The 25,935-nt window shown below is 38.2% G+C and overlaps 1 protein-coding gene across 2 annotated transcripts in view; it reads left to right on the forward strand.

Annotated features, from left to right (window-relative positions):
- IQGAP1 (IQ motif containing GTPase activating protein 1) overlaps window positions 1-25,935 on the forward strand; it is a 130,548-nt gene that overhangs the window by 37,952 nt on the left and 66,661 nt on the right. For both annotated transcript variants that reach the window (XM_044659142.1, XM_044659143.1), the window contains 9 exons: window positions 287-443; window positions 1,704-1,781; window positions 8,511-8,587; window positions 13,522-13,589; window positions 16,704-16,817; window positions 17,700-17,878; window positions 19,201-19,285; window positions 20,409-20,572; window positions 21,519-21,603. In XM_044659142.1, coding sequence (XP_044515077.1) covers window positions 287-443; window positions 1,704-1,781; window positions 8,511-8,587; window positions 13,522-13,589; window positions 16,704-16,817; window positions 17,700-17,878; window positions 19,201-19,285; window positions 20,409-20,572; window positions 21,519-21,603 — 1,007 coding nt within the window. Of the gene's footprint in view, window positions 1-286; window positions 444-1,703; window positions 1,782-8,510; window positions 8,588-13,521; window positions 13,590-16,703; window positions 16,818-17,699; window positions 17,879-19,200; window positions 19,286-20,408; window positions 20,573-21,518; window positions 21,604-25,935 lie in introns of those variants that run through there.

The raw sequence follows: 25,935 nt of genomic DNA on the forward strand, positions 1-25,935 counted from the left end.
TTCCTGGACCAACCCTAACCTTTCTCATAAAATAAGGAAATGATCCTTAAAAAGTTAAAGAAAAGGGGCAGCTAGTTGACTTAGTGGATAGAGAGCTTGGTCCTGGGCTCACATCTGGCCTCTGATACTTCCTACCTATGGGACCCTGGGCAACCCTTATACTTAGTATTGATTCTAACACAGAAGGTAAGGGTTTAAGAAAAATATTTTTTGGATCTTTTCTCTTATGTCTTTTTTTTTTTTTTTTTTTTTTTTTTTTTTTTTTTTTTTTTTTTTTTTGGTGCAGGTGGATGGAGGCTTGTCTCAATGAAGAGTTGCCTCCTACTACAGAACTGGAAGAGGGACTAAGGAATGGCGTTTACCTTGCCAAACTTGGAAACTTCTTCTCTCCCAAAGTGGTGTCCTTGAAGAAGATTTATGATCGGGAGCAAACCAGATATAAGGTGTGAATTCCTTATTTCCTAGGCTTAAAAATGTCTATAGATTTGGTAAAGAGAAGTCTAAAATGCCTAATAGTGCCACTCCTCTGCTTTAATGGCCTATGGTCTGGAGGAGTTCACAATCTCCTGGGGAACATAAAATGTACAGGAATAGGAAGTAAATAAAAATACCAGGTGCCAAAAAACTAGTTATAGTAGTAATCAGAATGGCAACCATAATACTAGCTCGGCTTGTATGCAGTGCTGGATGATTTATAATATATTTTATTCATAACTTTGCAAGGTAGGTAGGCCAGTCATGGGATTTAGAGTTGGAAGGGACAAATTCTGTCTATTCTACAAATAATGAAAAATCATCTTACTGTTGAGGGTATTTTATCTTTCCAAAAAATTATAACCCTATAGGCAGAGATGATGCCTTATATAAGCAGTTCTCTGTATGAACAAGTGTTAAAAAAGGTGACTTCTAAGTCATTTGTTTAGAATTCTGAAGTTTTCCTTAGAAATAGTGTTATCAATAATAATTATGTATTCATGTTAGCCAGCAAAAAAACTTTTAAATCCATATGCAACTGAAATAATGAGAGCACTTTGAGTCCTCGAGATCTATTGGACTTAGTCTTAGACCTAGAATCCCCCTACCTAGTCAGTTTTTCACAGAAAATCATTGTACAATATTGCTGTTACTCTGAACAATGTTCTCCTGGTTATGCTTATTTCACTTTGCATCAGTTGCATTTCTTATAGCACAGTATTAGTTTATCACCAACATGTACCACAATTTGTTCAGCCATTCCCAATTGATGGACATCCCTTCAATTTCCAAATCTTTACCACCACTAAAAGAGGTGCTATAAATATTTTGTACAAGTAGGCCCTCTCCCATATCTCTAAGTAGAATTTTGAAGAAAAGGGACTCCTAAGAGGTGAAGGTAAAGGAGGTGGGAGGGTAAAAGAGGCTATTATAGTTATATAACAGCATGTATGTACTAGGCTTTTCCTGACTAAATGTATATGAGAAAACCAATGAATTGTGTTGTACAGACGGAATTAGGACTTTTTCTCATTTTTTTGTTTGTTTTCTTTGAAGTGTGAATGAGAGTATAGACTAGGGGAATTGATTTGCAATGCTGCACTTTGAAATTAAATTTAAATTGGCCTGAGGATGCCTTTAACTGAGATTTTGGAAGAAACAGAAATTCATTTGGAATTTGTCTCAATTTACTTCATTATGCTTAATGTGTTTTGTTTTGTTTGTTTTAGGCAACTGGCCTTCACTTTCGGCATACTGATAATGTGATTCAGTGGCTGAATGCAATGTCTGAGATTGGACTGCCTAAGGTAGATATCCCTGAGTGTTTGCACTGTTTTTTTTTTTTTTTGTTTTGTTTTGTTTTTTTATCTTAGAACCTGAGTGTTTCACTCTGAAGCACTTCCTGAATTTTTTATACTACTTTAAGTCTTTAAAAAAAAAGATTAAGCAAAACAGAGAAGCATATTGGCCATGTCTGAAAATGTAGGCCTCATTTTGTCTACTGAAAGGGAAGGGGTGGCTGAGCAGAGTTCTGATGAAGTTCTTTAATATTGTTTTCCTTCTTACCTTTCCTCCCAATTATGCAGACTCATAGAAAGGTATTCTGGTCTCCACCCCCCATCCAGTCAGTTGTCAAGTCTCTGTCATTTTGCCCTTTTCCCCATCTTTTGTATATGGCTCTTTGTCTCTTCTGCCACTGCCACCACCCTAGTGTGGGACATTCCTCCCTTCACCCATCCCTCTGCCCAGAAGCCCAGTGGGAAGGCTTCTTCTTCCCTCCCCTGTCTGAGATAAGGGGGATAGTGGGGAAGGAGCCAGGCAGGGGGAGGGGCATGGCACTGTGTCTTTTGTGGGGGGGGAAGAGGGAGGGGGAGCGGGAACTGAGTCCTATCACTCTGTCTCTAAAAGGTTGCCATCACTGTCTAATCCTTTACACTAGTACTCTTCCATTCAGTGACACTGGCCTCTTGGCTATTCCTCAAACAACATACTCCATCTCCTATTTCAGGCATTTTCCCTGACTCTTGCTCATACCTGAAATGCCCTCCTTTATCTTGTATTTCTTTAAGTCCTTTCCCTATTCTTTGTAATCTTAATGCCTTCTTTTGGGGATTATCTCCAGTTTATCTCCTGTATATAATATATCTTGATAGGCCATAGTGGTTGTCATGTTGTCTCCCCCATTAGACACTGAGATCCCTAAGAACAAGAATTCTTTGTTGCTTTTCTTCCTCCCAGTACTTAGTACAGTGCCTGGCATATAGTAGAAGCTTAATTGACTGAATAGCTTTTAATTAAAGTCCCTTAAAATTATTAGGTGTATCTGAAATATATTATGAAATATTATTTAATCAGTAGGTTATCTATCTTGTTTGCCTCTTTGAGATGGGAATCAATTTTTTCTTTTTATTCTGTATTCCTTATATGAATGACCCAGCAATAAATTTCTACTCTTCATCTTCATTATCTTATACTATAGAAGAATATGTGTTTTGTTGTTTTTTTTTTTACCTTCTGTCTTGGAATCAATACTGTGTATTGATTGTTTCTAAGGCAGAAGAATGGTAAGGGCTAGGCAATGGGGGTTAAGATCCTCCTGCTGCCATTGCCTCACCTTTTGTTTATTTTGTATTTATCTTAGAGATTTATATAGATGTTGTTTCCCTCATTAGAACTGAAGCTATTCTAGGGCAGGAACTGGTTTTGTTTTTTAACTTTGTATCCAATATTCCTAGCACTGTTCCTCACAGATAGTAAATGCCCAATAAGTATTTAAATACTGAAGTTAGGGCATTAAAATTCCAGGTATGAACCATTGCACATTGATATTTTATCTTCTTTTTACTTAGCACTGCATCTAAGTGCCTTTCTTGGCAGTTGTTTTAGAGAAAATTTAAAAAATCGAGCCCCACAAAAGACAGGAAATGCAAGAGTTCAAATTCTTACAACAGTGTTAGCTTGGCCTTGTTAAATATCTGTAATTTCCTGTTCCTCTTTTCTCGTTTCCTATATGTAATGCCTATTGGGCAAAGATTTTCTAGTCTTGCTTAGAATGATGTGAAGAGGACTGTTAATATTTACTATGGCTGGGGGGCAGCTGGGTGGCTCAGTGGATTGAGAGCCAGGCCTGGAAGAGGCCCTGGGTTCAAATTTGATCACAAACACTTCCTAGCTGTGTGACCCTGGGCAAGTCACTTAATCCCCATTGCCTAGTCCTTATCTCCCTTCTGCCTTAGAACCAATACACAGTGTTGATTCTAAGATCGAAGATAGCGGTTTTTAAAAAAATACTTACTATGACTGTAAAATGACTGTAAAACTTTTTTTAATTGTGCTCCTCAGCTTTTATTGACAGCTTATTCTCTTGGGCCACATACGTGATTTTCTGAAAGTATTCATTGTTAGTTCTAGAGAGTTAGTACATCCATAATGACATGTCAGGCAGGCAGGAATTTTGAATTATTTGGATTTAAAGTGCTTCAAAAAATAATTTTATAGGGTCATAGATTTAGAGCTGAAAAAGACCTGTCTAAACCATCAGATCCAATGCCATCATCTTATGGATGAGGAAACTATGACACAGAATTTATGTGAATTTCCCAGGGTCATGTAGGTTTTGAGGCAGAATTTGAACCAAAGTCTTTCAGATGCCAACTCAAATGCCCTATTCATAATGTCATACTGTCACATCATTTTGAAGTATAATACTTCTTAAGTTAAAAAAATACAGCAGTGTGTATTTATAGGTCATCATTTTTATTGGATTCCTGCTCTAATAGGCTTCTCAAATTGCTGAGCTTAGGCTGTTAACCTTGTGTAAATGGCCTAGTTGTTGAAGTAGTCCATTGACTCCAGTGATTTTTGTCTGCCTTTGTTTTCCTTTCAGAGTCAATAAATACTGTTTAAAACCCCTCTATGACACTCTTACATCCTTTGTTTTCTGATACTATAATGTCTTCCAATGTACCCAACCATTACTTCTTTTTTGTATTTGATGGTACCTCTTTCTCCCTTGCCCCCTAAGTGTGCATATTCCACAAGGTCTGGTCCTTTCTTTTAAGTCTATTTCCCCCCCCCCCCCCAAGTTAGCAAGCAAAAGTGCCTACTATATACTAGGTATTGTGCTGAGGGTTGGGGATACAAAGAAAGACTGCACCTTCCCTCTCCCAAACCTCTCCTCTCAGAGAGATCACATTCTGATTGGGGAGATAAAATGCAACCAATTGTAAACAAACAAACTGTATACCGGATAAATTGGAGAAACTCTTGGAGAGAAGGCACCAAGATTAAGAACTAGGAAAGGCTTCTAGCAGAACATGGTAGGTGGAGGCCCCAGGGATTCCAGGAAGCAGAGATGAGGTGAGAGAGTTTTAGGCATGGAGGACAGCCAGTGAAGGTGATTGGAGTTAGGAGAATGGAGTATCTTGTTTGAGGAATAGCTAGGAAAGCTGTGACATTAGATTGCAGAGTACCTGGAGGGAAGTATGGAAGAAGACTAGAAAGGCAGGAAGGACTCCTTATGAAAGGTTAGACTGAAGATTTTAGATCTGATCCTGGAGCTGATTGAATGGGGTAAGAAGGGTGAGAGGAAGGAGGCAGGAAGCTACTGACCTGTGCTTAAGGAAGATCACTTTGACAGCTCAGTCGCGGATGTTACAATGGGGAGAGAGAGGTTTGTGACAGGGAGACCAACCAGGAAGTTATTTCAGTAGACTCAGACTTGAGGTGATACAAGACTGCCTTAGGGTAGTGTCAGTGTCATAGGACACAAGGGGTCACATTCAGGAGGTAGAAATGATAGGAGGTTCCTCCCATTTTCTTAGATCCATTGAGATTTGTTTTCTTCTGTATGACACTGCTTCCCTATCCACCCTTTCCATCTTTGGTTGTACTTTCATTCATATAGTTTTCTCCAGCCCCTTCACCCCCTCTCCCAATCACTGGTTGTAGTACAAGTTTGAGGAATCTAAGATGACATCTGTATTGTGAACCTAGGTGACTGGAAAGATAGTGATACCCTTGACACTGATAGGGAGTTTCAGATGGGGGAGAATTGGGGAGAAAGATACTGAATCTAATTTTAGACAAGATGAATTTAAGATATCTATGGCATATCCATTTTGAAGTGTCTAATAGGCATTTGGAGATGGTAGAGGTCAAAAGGCAGATTGCAACTAAATAAGTAGATTTGAGAATCATTAGCATAGAGATGACATTTTATTCTATGGGAACAGATGATATCACCAGATGAAATAGTATAGAGGGAGAAGAGAAGAGGACCCAGGGCAGAACCCTGAGGGTTCCCTGCAGTTAGCATATGTGTGCTAGATGGAGGCAGAGGAGTGGTGGTCAGATCAGTAGGAGAAAAGCCAGAAAAGACTCTAGAAAGAAGAGGATTTTCAGGTAGAACAGGGTAATCAAAAGTGGCAAAGGCTGCAGAGAATTCAATGGGAATGAAGATTGAGAAAAGACTACTTGATTTGGCAATTGAGAGATTATTGTTGGTAACCAGAGGAAGCAATTTCAGTTAGTGATGTAGTCAGAACTAGATTTGCAGAGATTTAAGAGTGAGGGAAGGAAGTATGGCATCTCTTTTAACCATCCTTCTAAAGGAGGCCACAAAAGGGAGGAAAGAGATGGGACAGTAGATGGGTTGGTACAATTAATTCAGGGTTTTTGAGAATGGAGGAAACACAAATATATTTGTAGGCATTAGAGAATTAGCTAGTAGATAAGACAAGATTAGTGAGACAGTCTGTTGGAGTTTGATATATTATGGTGGGTAACTTTAGAGTGAATTGGGTTGGAGGGGATAAATTAAGGGGGGAACCATGAATGGAGGAAAAGGGTTTAGTCAGTAGCATCTGGGGTTTCATGATCATTGGGATGGGTAGAGTATGATCAGAGTGGAAGTATGTTAATCATCCAAGAATGAGTTCATATAGATTCTCGTCCATAGGGGTTTGGCTTCCTGATAGAGTTGTCCTAAGATAGACAGCTGAAGGGGAAGGGGAAGGGGGAAGGGGAGGGGCACGGGGTGCCTGGGTGGGGGGAATAAGGCAGTTGCTGTAGAGTTTTAGATATTCAGAGAAGGTATCTAGAGCTTCCTGAAATCGGAGGAGGGTAGGCAACTCCCCTTCTTCCCAGGCAGATATATAGGTACGACTTGATTTTTTTTTTTTTTTTTTTTTTTTTTATGATTTCTTTAGCCTTCATGTAACAGTGTTTTACTTCTTGGACATTTTCATTTGGGTCTTGATTTCAACTCAAGTTCATTATGTCTAAAATCGAATTTATCTTTTTCCCAAATCATATTCTCTGACTATGTAAAATAGCACCCATCACATTCATCTTCATACCTTGGTTCCTTTTAAAGCCTTTTATGACCTTATCTTTTTTAGGGCCATTAAGCCTTTTTGTAGTCTTATGATCTTTCATTTCATTCTTCGTGACCTTATATCTTAATTATTTTAATAGGCTCCTAGATTTCTTTCCTTTCCTAACTCTATTATCTTCTCTTTCCAAGACTTCTTATAACTTACTACCAGATTAATCTTCCTGAAAATTATTCTTATTTCATTCCTCATTTTTACCCCAAAACAAATACAAAAAGCTTACAGTGATTTGTTTTGACCTTTTATATCAACTTAAGCTCTAGCCTGACTTTGAAGATTCTCCATAATATGACTCTATACCCCCTATCCATCTTGTATTGCAGTTACAATGTGTTTATTACTATTTCTTTGGTTTTCCTGACATTATTCCTTTTTTTAGTAATACCTTTCCCCTCTTCTTTGTCTAGCCATAGCCCTAAATAGTGCTTCAGGGTCCTAGTTTAGTCAAATTCTACTTTTTCCCTGAGCTCTGTCATCACAAGTGTACTCTCATTGATCTTTCTTTCTTCCAACAGTTACAGTGTGTAACCAAAGTTTAGTATGTAATTACATATTTATTCTTATGATTTATTAATTATTTTCCTGGATTTTATTATTATCCAATTAGATTTGGATATTCTTTGTGACCATGCCTCATGTTCTTCTTAGTATTTAAAATGGTGCATAAATTGTCTAGGACAAGCAGTAATATTGCTATAATTTTATTTGTAACCACAGTGGTTATGTGTTATTATTTCTGTGTGCAGTAGAATGGTTCAGGTCTTATCTTAATCAAATGAAACCAGATCCCAAAAGGCAAAGAATAGTGGATAGATATAGTTTTAGTATGATAAGGATAAGGGTTTGGTCAGAGGGTGGTGTAAAACTTTACTGTGCATCTAAGTCAGTAAAAATAGATGACTGGGAATGAGGAGCTTGAATGATACGGGTAGATTGGGCATTTTCCATTTGTAGTACTTGGAGAATAGAAGATTAGCAGAGTTTATATACCAATAAAGTCAAGATGAAATATGAAATTCTGGCTTTTTATTTTATTTTATTTTTGAATTTGGAAAATCTTATTAATTAATTTAGAATATTTTCCCCATGGTTACAATTCATGTTCTTTCCCTCCCTTCCCCCACCTCCCTCCCATAGCTGACGTGCAATGGAATTCTGGTATTTTAGAACAGCCATGGCAAACAGACTTATGACTTAAAAACCCCTTGAGTCTGGCCTGAATCAGATTAAAATGGGAAATGTTTAACAAAATAAATAAAAGTATAATGCAACATAAATAATCTTAATTTGTGGTGGTCTTAGTCAGCATGCTGTCTGCAGAGATCCTTTTCTATTTGACTTTGTTTGACACCTCATTTTTAGTATAATTTTTGGGCCACTTCTGGCACTGATTTCAGGGAAGGGAAGGCCAGATAAAGAGGATGATGACCCAGAATCTCACCCTCATGTGGCTTTCTGGATATGATGTTATAGGTAGGCAAGACTCTGACCCTGCTGTGAACAAAATGACTGGGAGGAATGTTTGAAATATCTAAAAGTATTGCTGTTATTTCATATAAGAAATGTGCATCTACTTTGTATTATTGTCGGGTGGTATAAGATGAAATGAAGATTTATGTCTTCACTTTTATTTCTGGGCAGATTTTTTACCCTGAAACCACAGACATCTATGATCGAAAGAACATGCCACGCTGTATCTACTGCATCCATGCACTCAGGTAATAAACTTTGTTGAAAAAAGAATGTAGTAGAATCTTTAAACCTGAATATAGTAAGCAGATTCCATTTCATGAATATAGAACTGGGAGCATGAAGCATCAGACCGAAAATTGGGAAATCAGTAGAAAACTGATTTGTTGTGAGAAAGTTCTTATAAATCCTTTCTGTCATTCCTTGCAGTCTCTGGCTCTCTCTTGTTCTGGCTTGTTTTTTTTATTCTACTTTTGTCTCTGGCTCCTCCTCCCTTTTCCTCCCCCTTTTCCTCCTCCTCCTTTGACTCTTCCCCCTTTGACTCCTCCCACTGTAACAAATAGATGCAGTTTCATTAAGTCTATTTTTAAAATACATCTGTCCCTGTGAAGACTTTTATAGATACCTTTTTGTTATAACATGGAAAATTGAACCATGAATTCAGGGTTTAAGAACTAGTTAAATGCATGAATGCAAAGTATCAAAGCAGTCAAGTTGAAACAATTTGGTTTCACTTTGGCTAGCTTGGTAATTTTTGTAATTGTCTCTCAAAGCATCACAGGTACAAGGTGGTGGCATGAAGTCCTGTGTTTATTAGTTAACACTTAGCTAAGCCATTTAGTAGCAGTGCCTTTATCCCTTAGGTGACAGATAAGAAAACTGGAGTTTAATTGACTTGCTCCAAGCCCTGCAGTGTGCCAGTGAAAGATGACTGGGTTCCATTTTCTAGTCACCAACCAAGTTTAGGATGATAAGTCACCTGTGCAAGAAAGAGCTGTACAGCAGTGATTCTCCCATCTTGAGAATGTGCTAGGTGGTCAGCTTGATTAGAGATGATTGAGATGTGATTTAAATGAAAGAGTTATGAAAATGAAGCCTCATTGCCTGATGCTAGTCCCTTTGTCTACTCTGTGGAAATAGGTATGTTCTCTTAATCCACAGATTTCTCCATTTCCTCTCATTGATGTGATGAGAATCTTTGTAGCATTGAAATCTAGTCATGAAAACATATAGGGAGGATTAATGCAGGTAAACTAGAAGAGTACATAGGCTTTAAGGTCACGTATATTGAGATAAGATTTTTTTCTCCCGACTAAAGAAAGATCACCTTGCTTATGATAAGAAGGAAGGAAGGAAAGAAGGGAGGGAGAAAAAAAAAGGAAGGAGGGGAAAAGGGAAAAAAGGAAGGAAGGAAGGATTGCTTGAGTCTTTGTTCATGCTACTTTCTCTGTATGAATGATCCTCTGTCTTCTCCGTCTTTTTGAATCACACACATCTAGCTCTAGCTCAAGTTTTCCCTTGTTGGTGAGTGCTGACTGTTCCAGTCTACTCTTATCCTTTATCTTTTCTGAACTTCTATGGTACTTACTGGCTGTAAAACAATGAGAGCTAGTATAGCATTTCTGTACGGCTGTTAGGTTTGCAAAGCACTATACCGAGGTTAACTCATTTAATTTTTGCCACAACCTAAGTGAGATAGGTGTTCTATATTACCCCCATATTCTAGAGGGAGGCAGAGAGAGGGTGCTCATTGCCCCACAGTTCTTAAATGTCTGAGAGATAACATTCCAACCCAGGTCTTTTTGATTTCAAGTCTGGGCTCTACCCACAGTCCTATACTACCTAGTTGCTGAATACTATTTAGCATTTTAAGTGTATTGTTTCCTCTTGTGTCTTAGTCTTTTAAAAATATTTTTTTGAGTGTGTATGAATCTAACACCAAGTAAAATGGGTATATTTGTGTAGTATTTTTTCCTAGCTAGGTTGTCATCTTCTTAAAGAGAAGGATCTTATTCTTAGGTTTCTTGTCTGTCTTTGTAACTGTCCGAGTTCCTGGCATAGTGCTGTGCCCTACATTGAATGAGATGAAATACTTGCAAAACTTTTAAGTTCTCTCTCCATAAGTTCTGGTCATTAATAGGGGTTGAAAGTACTTAGTAAGCTCTTGTTTGACTTCGCCCATAGGACGTGAGGTGCAGTTCCTGAAATCCCTCACTTATATAAGATTTTTCTAGATTTTCTGGGCCCATATCCAACAAATTCTTTATATTGTGATTTGGCTGAGGGTTACACATAGGCTTCATGAAGACTGTGCCTGAGGAAAAGCTAGCAGAGAGGGTCAGTGCTTAGCTGGGGTTGCCCTTTCTGTTACCTGAACTGAAATTCAGGCCCTCCTTCCTTTCTTTAAAAGAACTTCCCAGAGCACTTTTTCAAGATAAGATTAGAAAAAGAAAGAAAGGTAATAGTAATTTATTTTTTTATTCCTTGGTAGCTCTAGATCAGGGGTCGGTAACGTATGGCTCTTTCTGCAGGAGCCATAAAGTCAAATTTTTTTCAGGCACTGTTACAGGAGCGGCACTGTGAGCACTGTACAGCTCTCATGAAATTACATTTTAAAAAATGTGGCATTTATGACTCTTATGGCCAAAAAGGTTGCCGACCCCTGCTCTAGACTGTTCTGAGAAAACTTCTCTAGAATTGGGTGCTTTGGTTTATGAATTTTGTGGTCCCTTTTAATCTGGAGCACTTTTATGGAAAGTGACCTGACTGGCTAATAGCCTGTCAATTGAAAGGAAAGATGTGCTGGAAGCCCTTCCCTTCATTTAAAATAACAAAGGCATCCCCTCATTTTCCAAATTTTTGCCACCACAAAGTGCAACTATAAATATTTTTGTAAAAGTCTTTTCCCTTATTCTCTCTTTGGGTTATAAACCCAGCAGTGGTATAGCTGGATCAAAGGGCAAACAGTCTTTTAAAGTCCTTTGGGCATAGTTCCAAATCGACATCCAGAATGGTTGAATCAGTTCACAACTGCACCAGCACTGCATTCATTGATGTCCCAATTTTGCCACATCCTCTCCAATATTATTACTTTCCTTTGCTGTCATATTGACCAACCTGCTAGGTGTGAGGTGCTATCTCAGAGTTGTTTTTATTTATATTTCTCTAATTATGAGAGGTTTAGAGTACTTTTACATGTGCTTATTGGTAGTTTTGATTTCTTTATCTGAAAATTACTTATTCATGTCCCTTGCCCATTTATCAATTGAAGAATGACTTGATTTTTTTGTAGCTCCTTATAAATTTGAGAAATGAGACCTTTGTCAGAGGTTTTTGTTATAAAGGTATTTTACCAATTTGTTGCTTCTCTTCTCATTTTGGTTATATTGCTTTTATTTGTACAAAAAATTTTCAATTTAATGTAATCAAAATTATTCCTTTTACATTTTATAATGTTTTCTATCTCATACTTGGTCTTAAATTCTTTTCTTTCCCATAGATCTGACAGGTGTACTATTCTATGTTCTCCCAATTTACCTATAATTTCCTTCTTTATATTTAAGTCATTTACCCATTCTGAATTTATCTTGGTATAGGGTGTGAGATGTTGATCTAAATTTAATCTCTCATACTGTTTCCAATTCTCCCAGCAGTTTTTGTCAAATAGTCGGTTCTTGTCCCCAAAATGGGAATCTTTGGGTTTATCATATGTTATCTTGCTGAGATCATTTACCCCCAGTCTATTCCATTGATCTTCCCTTCTGTCTCTTAGCCAGTACCATATTGTTTTGATGACTGCTGCTTTATGTGGATCCAGATCTCTTAACACTTCTCTCATCTTTCTGTTCAATTCCTTCTGTTGCTGAAAACTTAGACCCTTTGGCAAATATGATTTCATTGGTGTATGCCACTGGCAAAGCAGAGAGTGAGTGGGAGTGAGGTGGTTAAGAAAGTCTCCTTAACTGCTGATGTAAAACACAGGCCAAAAGCAGTTGAAATTTGTATATCTTGTCTGAGGTTGCTAATGCTTCTCCCTAACAAAATTATCTTGGATTTATTGTATATATACTTATATATGTAAATGTTGTTTCACCAAATAGAATGTGAGTCATAGGGTAGGGTTCTTTTTGTCCTCATTGTGCCTGGCACAGTGCTTGGCATATAGGTACTTAATAAATAATGATTGATCAATGATCTTGACTGAATGAGGGTGGTGTCATTTGCAGTCCTGATGTGAAGGACAGAGACTGACTGGAGAGTGAGAAGGGAAACTGAGCAATTGATCATGAATCTGAGATGTGGACCTGGGTGACTGAAAGAGTTGTTGTACTTATTCTCAGTGGATAGAGGGGAAGTTCAGAGGAGAGGCTAGTTTAGAAAGAAAATGTGAGTTCCATTTTGAACACCTTGACATGAGATGCTGATGGAACACATCAAAGTATCTGATAGGCAGCTGGTGATAAGCAGGCTGGATGTGAGTATATCAAGGCTACATATGTAGATGTAGGTGTTACCTGCTTTTGGAGAGGTAATATTTGATCCCATCAGGGATAAAGAGAAGAGATGGATAATGATTTAGCTGGAGGGATTGAGAGAGGCCAGGAATCAAGGGAACCTGGAGTTGAGCAGTGTTACAGAAGAATAGGGTTAGAGTATCCAGGTTCCAGAAATGTCAGATTGCAACTAGGATGAGGATTAAGAAAAGTCTCAAGAACTCAAAAAGGACAGCAATGTGGGACCAGTTAGTGTAGGGGAAAAAAACTTCAAGCTTTGAAGGCATCACCAGAGTGTATCCCTATACATTATGTTGACCGACCTTCAATCAATAAAAAAAGTTTGATTTTTATATTCAGTAGCCTTTATTTAAGAAGAGAGAGAAATGCATGCTTTATTTCTGAAAGATATTCTGCTAAATGATTTAAACAAAAATCCCAACAGTTTTGAATTGCTAAAGTTTTACTGTCTTTATTTTAACCACCTTCTTTCTCCAGAAATAAATTGTACCATCAAAAAGTTATAACATAGAAAACTTGAATTTATAATGGGTACCTTGTTCTTTTTTTTAATTCCTCCATATCCCTTAATTCTTCTACAACCAAAAGGTAGCGCTGACTGCATATTAATAACAGTGCTATACAGGTTAGAGCAGAGTTGTAACCTTTCTACATATTTTGTCTTCTAGCTTGTACCTGTTCAAACTGGGGCTGGCTCCCCAGATTCAAGACCTGTATGGCAAGGTTGACTTCACAGGTAAAGAGCTCTACTTTTGTATTCAGGATTGGTTGATTTATGGAATGAAAGAAAGGGCAGATACCACCTTATTTGTCAGCTATCCTTACAGTTGTGTACCAGAACTTAAATGGTCCCAGTAGCAATTGGAATGGGGCTGGGAGAAAAAAGTAAAAAAAAAAGGTTTTTCTTTTATTTCTATTTCTATTTTTGGAAAATTTATATTTATAGGGTATTCCAAATATATTTCCTTTGGGCAGGACTTCATGTTTTCTCAGCATAGTTATTTGAAGGCAAGATGGAAGAGATAAAGATAGCAAAGAGGGTGGGGAGGTATCAGTATGTATATATTGGTCATGTTTTAATAGGTCTTAGATTTGTAAACTATTATAAAGGAGTGACTTGTTATTCTATACAGGGAATTTGTTCATCAGAGAGAAGTCAAAATCTCACCATTAAACATTGCTTTATTTTTTTAATCTTTTGGCTTACTATTTTTTGAGAAATAGGTCACAGACTTATAAAATCTTAAAAATTCCCTCTGAACTGGTGCTTGAAAAAAATCCTTTTTTCAGTATAGCTAACAAATGATTGAATATTTAGCCTTTACTTGGAAGACTTATAGTAAGGGGGAAGCCAGCTATTTTCCAAGAAAGCTGATTCCATTTTTGGAGACCTTCAGTTCTTTAAAGCAAGTTTTCCCTTTTTTTCCACTTCTACCTGTTGTCTCTAGTTCTTTCTTTTCAGAATGAGGGGAATAAGTCCAATTTCTATTTTTCTTCATGATTGTGCTTGAATAACTGAAAATTAGCCCTTATGCCCCTGCTGAGTATTTTCTTCTTCAGGCTAGACATTTCTAGCTTTGTGAATTCTAACATACCATGATGACATCTTGGTTGCACTTCTCTGGACAGTCTCTACCTTGTAAATGTCTTTTCAAGATGTGGGGCCCACACTTGAACACAAGCCCTTAGGATGTTGATGGGGAAGGCAAGAGGCCTCTGGTTTCCCTAGAACTGGAAGCTCTGTTGCTCTTCATACAGCTTAGGTTTGCTTTAGCTTTTTGGCCTGCCAAATCACACTGGTGACTCACTGTGCTTATAGTTCACAAAAACCCTTAGGTCTTTTCAGATACACTGAGTTTTAGCCATGGATCTTCTGGGATTTTGGCCTTAATACTGGTGACTTTGCTATCCCTCCCAGCTTTATGTCATCTGCAGATTTAGTAATCTGAATAGTAATATATAACATAATAACAATTCATGACATACTTTTATATTTAAGACATTGAAAAGAATATTTTACAGTACACGGCCAGACATAGCCTTCTTGAATATTTCACTGGAAATCTCTTTTCAGGTTGGCATTAAACCTTTTTTGTATTGCCATTCACCCAATTTGGATACATCTAATTCTGCTCTCATCTAGTCCCTCCCCATTTTCTCATTTTTTTTCCACAAGAATTCAATGGATATCTCATAAGAAAACATGATAGACTTTGTCAGATGTGAAGCAAAAATCCATATAAATGACAGTTCTAGATTCCCCTTGTCCTACCAGTCTAGTTACTGCCAAAAAGGAAATAAAGTTTATCTTTCGTTACCTGTTTTTTATTAAACCATGCTGACTCATTGTGATCCCTGCTGTGTTTTTTAGATGATTACCTGCCATTCCTTTAATAAGGTTATAGACTTTGCCAGATATTGAAGTCAACCTCATTGGCCTATGAGTTTTGATTTTATATTCTCTTCCTGTTTTTTTTCCTTCTCTTCCTATTTTTGAGGATGTTTTCCCTCTATAATTCTGTGGCTTTCCTGATGGGTTGAACAGTCACAACTACCTATTCTCCCAGGATGCTGGGCAGTAGTCTTTTTTTTTTCCCCCCTCCCTGGTGATATAAACAGGGCCAGCTAGGTGCTTTCTTGTTTTTGCTATACTTATCAGTTCTCTACTCTCCATTTTTATTTTGGTCTTTTCAGTTCAGACAGAGAGTTCCTCAGATAGAAGAGAATCAAAGGAAGAGTCAAGTGTCTTCGCTTTTTCTTTATCATTTTTATGATGGTCTCACTCATTTCAGGCAGAAGCTCTATCCTTTTCTTGAGCCTCTTCTCTTCATCAAAGTAGTTTAAAAAACACAACGAACCATTTTGGCTGCCAATCTTAGTTCATTCTGAGCTTTTTCATTCCCAATAGGAGCATGCTATGCATTTGCCATCATACTATGACCTTCTTTTGCTTTCATTTTCTGGGTATTTCTTTCAAAAATCTAGATTGGTTGGTTAGTTCCCATTGTTGGTTTCTAAGAACATTTCCCTCTTTTTCTTCACCTTAAAATTAATTTCCCTTTTATATCTTTAAGTCATTTACCTCAAGTCATATAGCTAGTCTTATCAGATATGGGAATGATATACCAAGTGTCCTGACTGTAAGTCTTAGATTCTTTCTGCTATCTAGTGATGGGCAAACTTTTTAAAGAGGGGGCCAAAGGAAAGGAAATGCTCATCTGTCAGTCTGTTTCTTTTCTTTTCTTTTCTTTTTAAACCCTTACCTTCTGTCTTGGAGTCAATACTGTGTATTGACTCCAAGGCAGAAGAGTGATAAGGGCTAGGCAATGGGGGTTACTTGCCCAGGGTCACACAGCTGGGAGGTGTCATAGGCCAGATTTGAACCTAGGACCTCCCAGTCTCTAGGCCTGGCTCTCAATCCACTGAGCTACTCAGCTGCCTTCTGGCAGCCTGTTTCTAAGGCAACTCTTTCAAAGTTTCTTTGTATTGTATCCTACTCATTGTATTTGTCAGATTAGGAATAAAGTCTCCCCCAGATAGAACATTTTAGATGAGGATTAGGAATTTGGGCTGAAAAAATCCAAGAGATTAAATTTATAATTTGTTGTTCTGTGTTTGAGAGGTATATCTCTCCCCCTCAACCCCCTCTCCACCCCCCATCTGCCCCATTCTTGCAGTTTTTTTATAAGTAGCAAAATTTTGCTTGTCTTCTGTTTAGGCCAGCCTTAGTTGTTGGGATTTTTACATGCTCTTGAATTGGAGAATGCCCATTGCTTTGATTTCCTGAAGCTTTATGTTGGCTTACTTGTAGAAAGGGGATTGAATCAGCTTTTCCCTTTTTTTCTTACAGAGGAGGAGATCAACAACATGAAGAGTGAGCTGGAGAAGTATGGGATTCAGATGCCAGCCTTTAGTAAAATTGGGGGAATTCTGGCCAATGAACTCTCTGTGGATGAAGCAGCATGTAAGGAACAGAGGATTTTATGGTATTCTACTGGGCACATAATATAGTTTATATTGTTGTGATCATCAAAGAGTCTTAAAGTTTTAGTAAGAGTCTACCTTAAAGGTTCTATTTTCCATCCATGAACTCAATTTAGCCAGGCTTCCTCGAGAGAGGTAACAATAGAAATGGCTCCTGGATCATGAACATCAAGTAAGGAGGCATCAAAGAGGGGAATAGAGTTATCCTTGTCTAAGCCACCTCATCATTTCCCACATAGCTGCTCCAAAATGTACCAGAAAAAGTGGGCTAGTCACTTAAAAAGATGGGCAAAAACATGAGATAACCAGTGGACAGCCCACGTGCTCCATTGCTATCCTCGTGATGTTAAGAAGATACCCAGCATGAAAGTATGTGGAAATGAATCCTGAAGGCCACAGAGGCATGAATGGATCATTATCAGCAAGCATCCTTGGAAGAACAACCGCACTGATGAGGTCACAGATTCATGGGAGTTCTGAATATGACTGTTTATATCTGAATATGACAGAAGGAGAGAAGACAGTTTCTTGGGAAGCAGAGGTTGGAAAATTTACACAACATAACCCTCTCACCTTTCTCTGCATTCCCTAAATTAATTAGCTATGTGGCAATCAAGTTTCAAACTAATATCACAAGATGTGGATTACCTGGCTCTCCCTCCAGTTCTCATAAGCCAAATGAGGGGCCTGAAAAACCCTCAAGTCCTAGTCATGTGACTTTGAGCAAGTCTCCAAGCCCATAAGCTACCGTTTCTTCATCTGTAAAATGATAATGCGTCTCTGCCAACCAAGTAGGACTATTGGACAGAATTTTAAAAAGCACCATAAAGTTAAATTTGATGTTTGGTACTTTTTTTCCTAGTGCATGCTGCTGTTATTGCCATCAATGAAGCCATTGAACGGAGAATTCCTGCTGATACCTTTGTAGCTTTGAAAAACCCTAATGCTATGCTGGTAAATCTTGAAGAGCCATTGGCCTCCACTTACCAGGACATACTTTATCAGGCCAAGCATGACAAGATGGCAAATGCTAAAAACAGGGTAAGAATAAATCTTCTTTGATTAGGGACTTGATACAGGGTTTATTGATTTCTTTAGGCTTATGGATCAACTTTGTATGGGCTATTGCATTCTCCTAGCCCTTGTTTAGGCAGTTTTGCTATAGAAATTTATTCAGGCTCTGAATGAAGGTCTCAAATCTTTTTATAACTACTAAAGGGAATTTCTGGGGAAAGAACAATCTCTAAATCTTAATAGAACTTCTTTTACAACCTTCTAAAAGTTTAAAATAACTGCATTGTGGTTATGTCAGAGCATGTTATTTCTATATTTTGTTTAAAATTTGGGATGTGGAGATTTGCTTGACCATTCAAAATGTATGAGGCAAAAAACTCAGTGAGGAGCTTTGTATTTATTCTCCATGACCTTGTTGGAGTCTTTAATTTGAGACTTTTGAACTTTGTGGACCAGCTTCTAGATTGTTGCAGAATGAAGCTAATTCTAGTTCTTTAATTCTCTTCATACATAGTCTCCTATAGCAAGGGCTGGCAATGCCTTGCACAAGTTTAAAAGATAGAATACAAATAGGTGGCTACCACCTTTGCCTTTTCTTCTGCTAGTGGGCTATTGTCAGGGGTCAGAAGCAAGTAAAGTGTGTTATTCTGCCATTCCTTACAACTTTGTGCCATTTTTGCTCTGACTTTCCTTCTCCCCAGCAGCATGCTGATTACAAAGCGTGGGACAGAATGACTAGTCTCTCTACTAAGAATGTTTTCTTACAAGATCCCTGTATTTTCTTATTCTTAATAAATTATGTAGTGGGTTATAGGCTGTTGACTCTGTGTAAATCCATGTGTTTATTATAAATAAGTTTCATCAGAGTACTTAGTTGCCCAGTGGATAGAGTGCTAAGCCTGGAGTTAGGGAAGTTATGTATTCAAATCTAGCCTCAGACACTTCTTAACTGTGTGACCCTGGGCAAGTCACTTAACTCCCATTGCCTAGCCTTTACTGCTCTTCTGCCTTGGAATAGTACTTAGTATTGGTTTTAAGACGGAAGGTAAGCATTTATTTAAAAAAATTTGTTTCAGCTTTATGCTTTCATTTCTTTTGGATGCCCTTGGTAGAGTTTCAGGATGTTTTAGGTTTTTTTTTTGGTTTGTTTGTTTGTTTGTTTTTTTAGCATAATGATAAATATGTTTACTTTCACACTTAGAAATCGAATCTATGTGATCACTTTTAGGGTCTATAAAATCCAGGCAAATGTAGAAGCCTTATTTCTGATTGTTACCCAAGAGGGCAAATGTAATTTGCAGCCAAGTAAGGAAGAATCTGGGCTAATTTTGCTTTGTCTGTCACTTCAGACTGAAGACTCTGAAAGAGAAAGGGATGTGTATGAGGAGCTGTTGACTCAGGCGGAAATTCAGGGAAATATAAATAAAGTCAATAGTAAGTATATCACTGAGCCTTGTCGCCAACTATCTAATGGGATATGTGAACATACAATGAGAAAAGGACTGATAAATCCTTCCTGGTTTTGTGGTAGAAAGGGGTTAATTTGTCCTGCGTCTCCTGTTTTTTTCTACTCAGGGGCCCATATTTCCTTAATATCTTGGATTATTTTTTCTCTTCCTTCTCTGTTCCACTCTCATTAGGCCTCTTTACCTCACACCACATTACTGTAGTAGGTTCTGACCGATCTCTTTGCTTCTCATCTTTCTCTCCTCTCTTTTACCTTGTACATCATCACCAAGCTAATCTTCCTTAGACACCTTAGATTTTATGTCATTGCCTTGCTTAAGAACACACTGTGCTTTTAGAATACCTCTTAGTTTGGCTTGAAAACGCTTTTATCACCTGTCCTGTCATTACATCTCTCCATTCCACTGTCACAGAAACTCCACTTCATTCAGGTCCCCAGTGTTCCATGCTGATAGCTACCTAGTGCTCTCTCCCTTTAGATGATCCTTCATACTCCTTTCCTTCAGCTCAAACTTCATTCATTTCAAGTCCACTGCTGTTCTGGAAGTCTTCCCTCAACCACAGTCTTCTTTCCTTTCTCCTGGGTGTTTCCTGGAGCAGCTGCTCCAAGTAGAATTTTGGAAGAAGAGAATATCATAAAACCCTGGTGCCTGGTGTCAGTTGAACTGAATAAATGGAACAGTGTTTTCTAAAAAATCTTAGCCTATCTGCTAAGACATGTTGATTTAACACTCACTCTCTGTCTCTGTCTCTCTCTCATACACACACACACACACACACACACACACACACACTCTCATACTAGTCCTTTGAACTAGGAATGGTGAGGTATAGTTTCATTTTGAAAATAGAGAAACTGAGACATAGGCAGCAATTTTTTGTTCATAGTCACAGAAAATGGCATTTATGAAGCCATATCTTCTGATTTCTAGCTTAGTATTTTTTCCATTTTATCTTCCTATGGATGTGCATCTCTCATTTTGTGTTATAGTAGAGTGAGATAGCATATAGACCAGATTTCTGGAGTCTTAGGCAGATATTGTCTCATCATGAAGATGATAGGGTATTTTTTTTCTCCCTTCCCTTCCAGCATATTCTTCATTAGCCAATGTGGACCTGGCTTTAGAGCAGGGAGATCCATTGGCCTTGTATCAGGCGTTATCATCCCCAGCTCTGGGTCTTCAAGCTCTGCAGCAGGACAACTGTGATTGGTACTTGAAGCAGCTCCTAAATGAGAAGCAGCAGAAGAAGCAGGTAAAGAGATTATTTAGCACCTGGGAGAGTTAATCTGTCTATTTGAGTCCTTTATTGTCCTTTCAACATTTTTAAGGGGGCCCCATTATGAGAATTTTTCCCCCTTTACACATTTCCTTGGCTGTGGAGGGTGTGCAGAAGCTCTTAGCTTAGAGCCTTAGGGCTAGAAGGGACTTTCAAGGCTTCTAGTCTAACCTCCCTCATCCTGAGATGAGGAAGCTGAGGCTTAGGCAGGGTGAAGTGACCTGTTGAATGTCACACAGGTAGTATGTGACAAAGATAGGATTTTGAGTCCAGGGCTTCTGACTGCAAACCCAACTTTTTTTTTTTTTTAAACCCTTGTACTTCGGTGTATTATCTCATAGATGGAAGATTGGTAAGGGTGGGCAATGGGGGTCAAGTGACTTGCCCAGGGTCACACAGCTGGGAAGTGTCTGAGGCCGGGTTTAAACCTAGGACCTCTTGTTTCTAGGCCTGACTCTCACTCCACTGAGCTATCCAGCTGCCCCTCCCCCCCCCCCAACTTTTTTTGTATGAGGCAATTGCGTATATAACTCTCCTGGTGAAGCATATGGGTTATGAGTCACTCATAAATTAATTTCCTTGAAATCCTCATATTTGTATAACTGTGAACCATTTCGTTGGAAAGAAATCATAAAACCATAAGAAACCATTGGGTTGCACATTATCCTAGAAATGAATACTTGAAGGCTTTAAATAATGCCATTCTTTCTTGTTTGGATCCTCCTTCAACAGTAAAAAAAATAGTTCATGTTGCATGCTGAGGAGATTCCAGGGAATCTTTTTTATAGCATCTTTTGTAGCTGCATGCAAGACTGAAATATTCAGTTTTCGCCATTGTCTTTGACCATTGGGTCTTTGTGGATTCATGCTGAGAATACAGGTCCATGGAAGACTTAGGTGAATGTTAATTTGCCTTCTTCAGAGTGGAGTGATTGGTCCATTGCAGAAGGAGGACCTGCAGGCTGGAGTGGATGCTGCTAACCGTGCAGCCCTTCAGTATCAGAAAAGTAAGTGCCTTCAGCGAGTGTCTGCACATTTAGGTATGTGTGTAAGGGACTGGGGAGCAGAAAAAATGTTGAGGAAAAATGCTACCAGACAATTCTGGGTTAGTCTAGCCTTTCTTGAGAGATGCTGGAGCCATGTGGCATATGCCACTAAACCACTAGGCATCCTCAGTGGCTCTGGAGCTATTCCTGGAGCTTGAGAGAGTAGGCTGGATAGAATGAAGGCATTCTTCTTGGCTTAAAGCCACTTGGTGGTCAGTCTTAGTGCCCTCAATATTCTAGAAACACTTCAGGAAAAGCTAACTAGACTCCTTTGGTTATTATGTTTGAATTTTTTGTACTAACTTGGAGTTTTCAGAGCTACTGAGATTCTGAAAGGTATCTTAATATTAACAGTAAGAATAACAGCTAACATTTATGTAGTGTGGTTACTGTGTGCCAGGAATAATGCTAAGCACTTAACTGTTATTTCATTTGAATCCTCATAACAGTCTTGGGAGGAAGACACTTATCACCCCCATCTTACAGATGAGGAATCTAAAGCAAACAGAAGTTAAGTGATTTGCTCAAGGTTTCACAGTTATTAAATGTCTCAGACCACTTTTGAACTCAGGGTCTCCTTGACTCTACACCCAAGTTCTCCATATACTATTCCACCTAGCTACACCTAATCTAGGATTAGGCCAGGACCTGATGCTGATATAGCCTTGTAGTCTGGCAAATCTAAGTTATTTGTAGCATTATTTCATTATTGTTGATACTGAAATAAAATGAATCTTTATGTGTTAGGTTTTTCCACAGGATATTCTACTTTTTCCTCTGCATGACTGTTTTAATTTTTCCCAAAAGGTATTTTAGATTGTTCTTGCAGGTGAATTTTAGATGGGTAGAACTTGGATAAACTGACTTAACAGATTTTAAAATCTACTTCCATGCAATTATGCAATTTCCATTTGTACTTAGCCTGAATTTATCTTCTATTTAAAAGTATTTTCTTTAATAAATGTACAAATATTCTTTTTCTTGAACATTGACTTAGGAAAATGAAACTAATTACCCAAAATGAGCCAAAGCCTGTGGATTTCTGGTCTCTTTGAAATCGAAGTACTTTCTCAAAATATGAACACATCAATATACATAGGTCTGTTCCTTTGCCTGATTGCATACTGCTTCTCTCCTGTTATCTGAAGGCCACTTTGTGAATTTCTTGCCTTATATTGCACAGCAACCAAGCTGTCCTCTTGACTGCTTTTGCCACCTGATGGCTGTGCAGGGAAGTGCCTTACCTGACACCACCTTCCTTCCTCCAGACGCCTTCACACTGCATGGATTCCTAAAATTGCTGTGTATCCTCCATTTCCTTTCTCTTTAATAGCTTAGTGAATTCTTTAGACAGTTCCTTCAATTAAACAAATGGTTCTTGTGCACCTACTATATGCCAGGTACTGTGCTTGGCACTGGGAAAACAAAGACAAAATTCTTTACATTCTGTTGAGTAATTATAATATATACAAAGAGAAGCAAATATAAAGTACTTTGTGTAGAGAGGGCTATCTTTAAACTTGGTTATCATCTGAGCCATGAAGGAAGACAAGGATTTTGAGAGGTATCAATGAAGGAGTGTATTCTTCACATGGAGATCATTTGTACAAATGAAGAATTGGGAAGTGGAATGTTAACTTGGTAAATAGCTGGTCATCCATCATGGCTGAATTTTATAGTGTGTGAAGACCACTGTGACATAAGCCTGGAAACTTAAGTTTGAGATAGATTACAGAGGGCCTTAAGTGCCAAACTGAGTGGTTTGTATCTTAATCTTAAAAACAATATAGAAGTTAAAAAATTTTAAAGTAGGGGCATGGACTCATATTAAAAAGTTGTTTTTAGAACCATAAAACATGGAACTATAAAGGGACATGTATGTATGTTTTTATACACATACATGTGTGATGTTGAATATTTTGAGCAAGAGAATGGAATGGAAGTAGTATTTTTGGAATATTGATCTGGTAGTAAGGCTAATGGATAGATTTGAAAGTTAAAAGATTGGTTATAGGGAGATCTATTGGGAAGCTGAGCTTTAAAGGTTAAAGATCCTGTTTTGTAATCTATAAGCTTGTTTTAGCTATTGACTTTAGATACTTAATAAGCATACATTAAGTGCCTACTGTGTGCTGAACTCTGGGGATACAGAGAATTGGAAAAACAGCCTTTTTCCTTGAAGACGTCACATTCTAATGGTGGAAACATGTAAATTACCAAGTATATACAAGGTATAGACAGAGTTGGGAAGACATTTTTATAAGGTGGTGTTTAAGCCAAGTCTTGAAGGAACTAGGAGATATTAAGAGGCAGAGATGAGGAAGACCACAGCCAATGAAGAGGCCTAGAAATCTGAAACAGAATGTTTGGGAAAAGCACATAAAAAATGTGGAGGAGAGGAAAGCATAAGAAGACTGGCAAGTTAGGAATAACCCAGGGTGTGAAGAGTTTTCAATGCCAAACAAGAGGATTTGATTCTGGAGACCATAGCCATTTTTTGTTTGGGGGTGGGAATGCAGAAATTTTGACTTTAAAAATGCTATTTTGGTGGTTGAGTGGAGAGCCATTCGAATGGCTCGAAACTTGTAAGCTAGAGAACAAGTAGAAGGATATTGTGATATACTGAGAAGTGATGATTACTTCAAGTAGAATGTTGGTATGAATAGAAAGGAGACATAAACATGAAATGCTATGAGGATAGACAGGGATGACAGGGTTTGGATATATATATATATATATATATATATATATATATATATATATATATAGAGAGAGAGAGAGAGAGAGAGAGAGAGAGAGAGAGAGAGATAGAGATAGGTGGGCAATGAGAGATAGAGGATAAGTCTTTGTGAGTGGAAAGATGATGCCTTTGACAGTAACGTATAAAATAGAAGTAGGGAAGGTTTAGTGAGGATAATGAGTTCTATTTTGGGCATATTTTGAATTTGCAATATTTATGGGACATGCAGATTAAAATGTCTAGAAGACTATTGGAAAGGCAAGACTCATTGAGCTCAGGTGAGAAATTAGGGCTTGATATATAGATCTTTTTTGGGACAATAACTCTTCTCTTGAACTTTTAAAGCCCTGCACAACCTAGCCCCAACCTCTCTTTCTAGCAGCATTGGACATATTTCTTCTGCTCTTGTACTCTGCAATTACCCCAAACAAGCCTTTTCTCCTTTTTTTATATAATACTCCATCTCTCATCTCTCTGTCTTTATAGCAATGATCCAACATACGTGGAATGATTTCTCTCCTTAATTTTAGTGTCAATCTCTCTTTTTTTTTTTCAAACATTTATTAATATTCATTTTTAACATGGTTACATGATTCATGCTCCTCCTTTCCCCTTCGCCCCCCCGCACTCCCATGGCCAATGCATATATTAATATTCATTTTTAACATGGTTACATGATTCATGCTCCTCCTTTCCCCTTCGCCCCCCCCGCACTCCCATGGCCAATGCATATATTAATATTCATTTTTAACATGGTTACATGATTCATGTTCCTCCTTTCCCCTTCGCCCCCTGCACACCCATGGCCGATGCACATTTCCACTAGTTTTGTCATGTGTCCTTGATCAAGACCAATTTCCAAATTGTTGGTAGTTGCATTGGTGTGGTAGTTTTGAGTCCACACCCTCAATTACGTCCACCCCGACCCATGCGTTCAAGCAGTTGTTTTTCTTATATGTTTCCTCTCCTGCAGTCCTTCCTCTGAATGTGGGTAGCATTCTTTACCATAAATCCCTCAGAATTGTCCTGGGTCATTGTATTGCTGCTGGTACAGAGGTCCATTACATTCAGTTTTACCACAGTATATCAGTCTCTGTGTACAATGTTCTTCTGGCTCTGCTCCTTTCGCTCTGCATCTGTTCCCGGAGGTCTCTCCAGTTCGCCTGGAACTCCTCTAGTTTATTATTCCTTTTAGTACAATAGTATTCCATCACCGGCATATACCACAGTTTGTTCAGCCATTCCCCAATTGAAGGACATACCCTCCTTTTCCAATTTGTTGCCACCACAAAAAGCGCAGCTATAAATATTTTCATACAAGTCTGTTTATCTATGATCTCTTTGGGGTACAAACCCAGCAATGGTATGGCTGGATCAAAGGGCAGGCATTCTTTTATAGCCCTTTGAGATGATTCCAAATTGCCAGCCAGAATGGCTGGATCAGTTCACAGCTCCACCAGCAATGCATTAATGTCCCAATTTTGCCACATCCCCTCCAACATTCATTACTCTCCCCTTCTTTCATTTTAGCCAATCTGCTAGGTGTGAGGTGA

This window comes from Gracilinanus agilis, chromosome 2, assembly GCF_016433145.1.
Source record: "Gracilinanus agilis isolate LMUSP501 chromosome 2, AgileGrace, whole genome shotgun sequence".
NCBI classification, from domain to species: Eukaryota; Metazoa; Chordata; class Mammalia; order Didelphimorphia; family Didelphidae; genus Gracilinanus; species Gracilinanus agilis.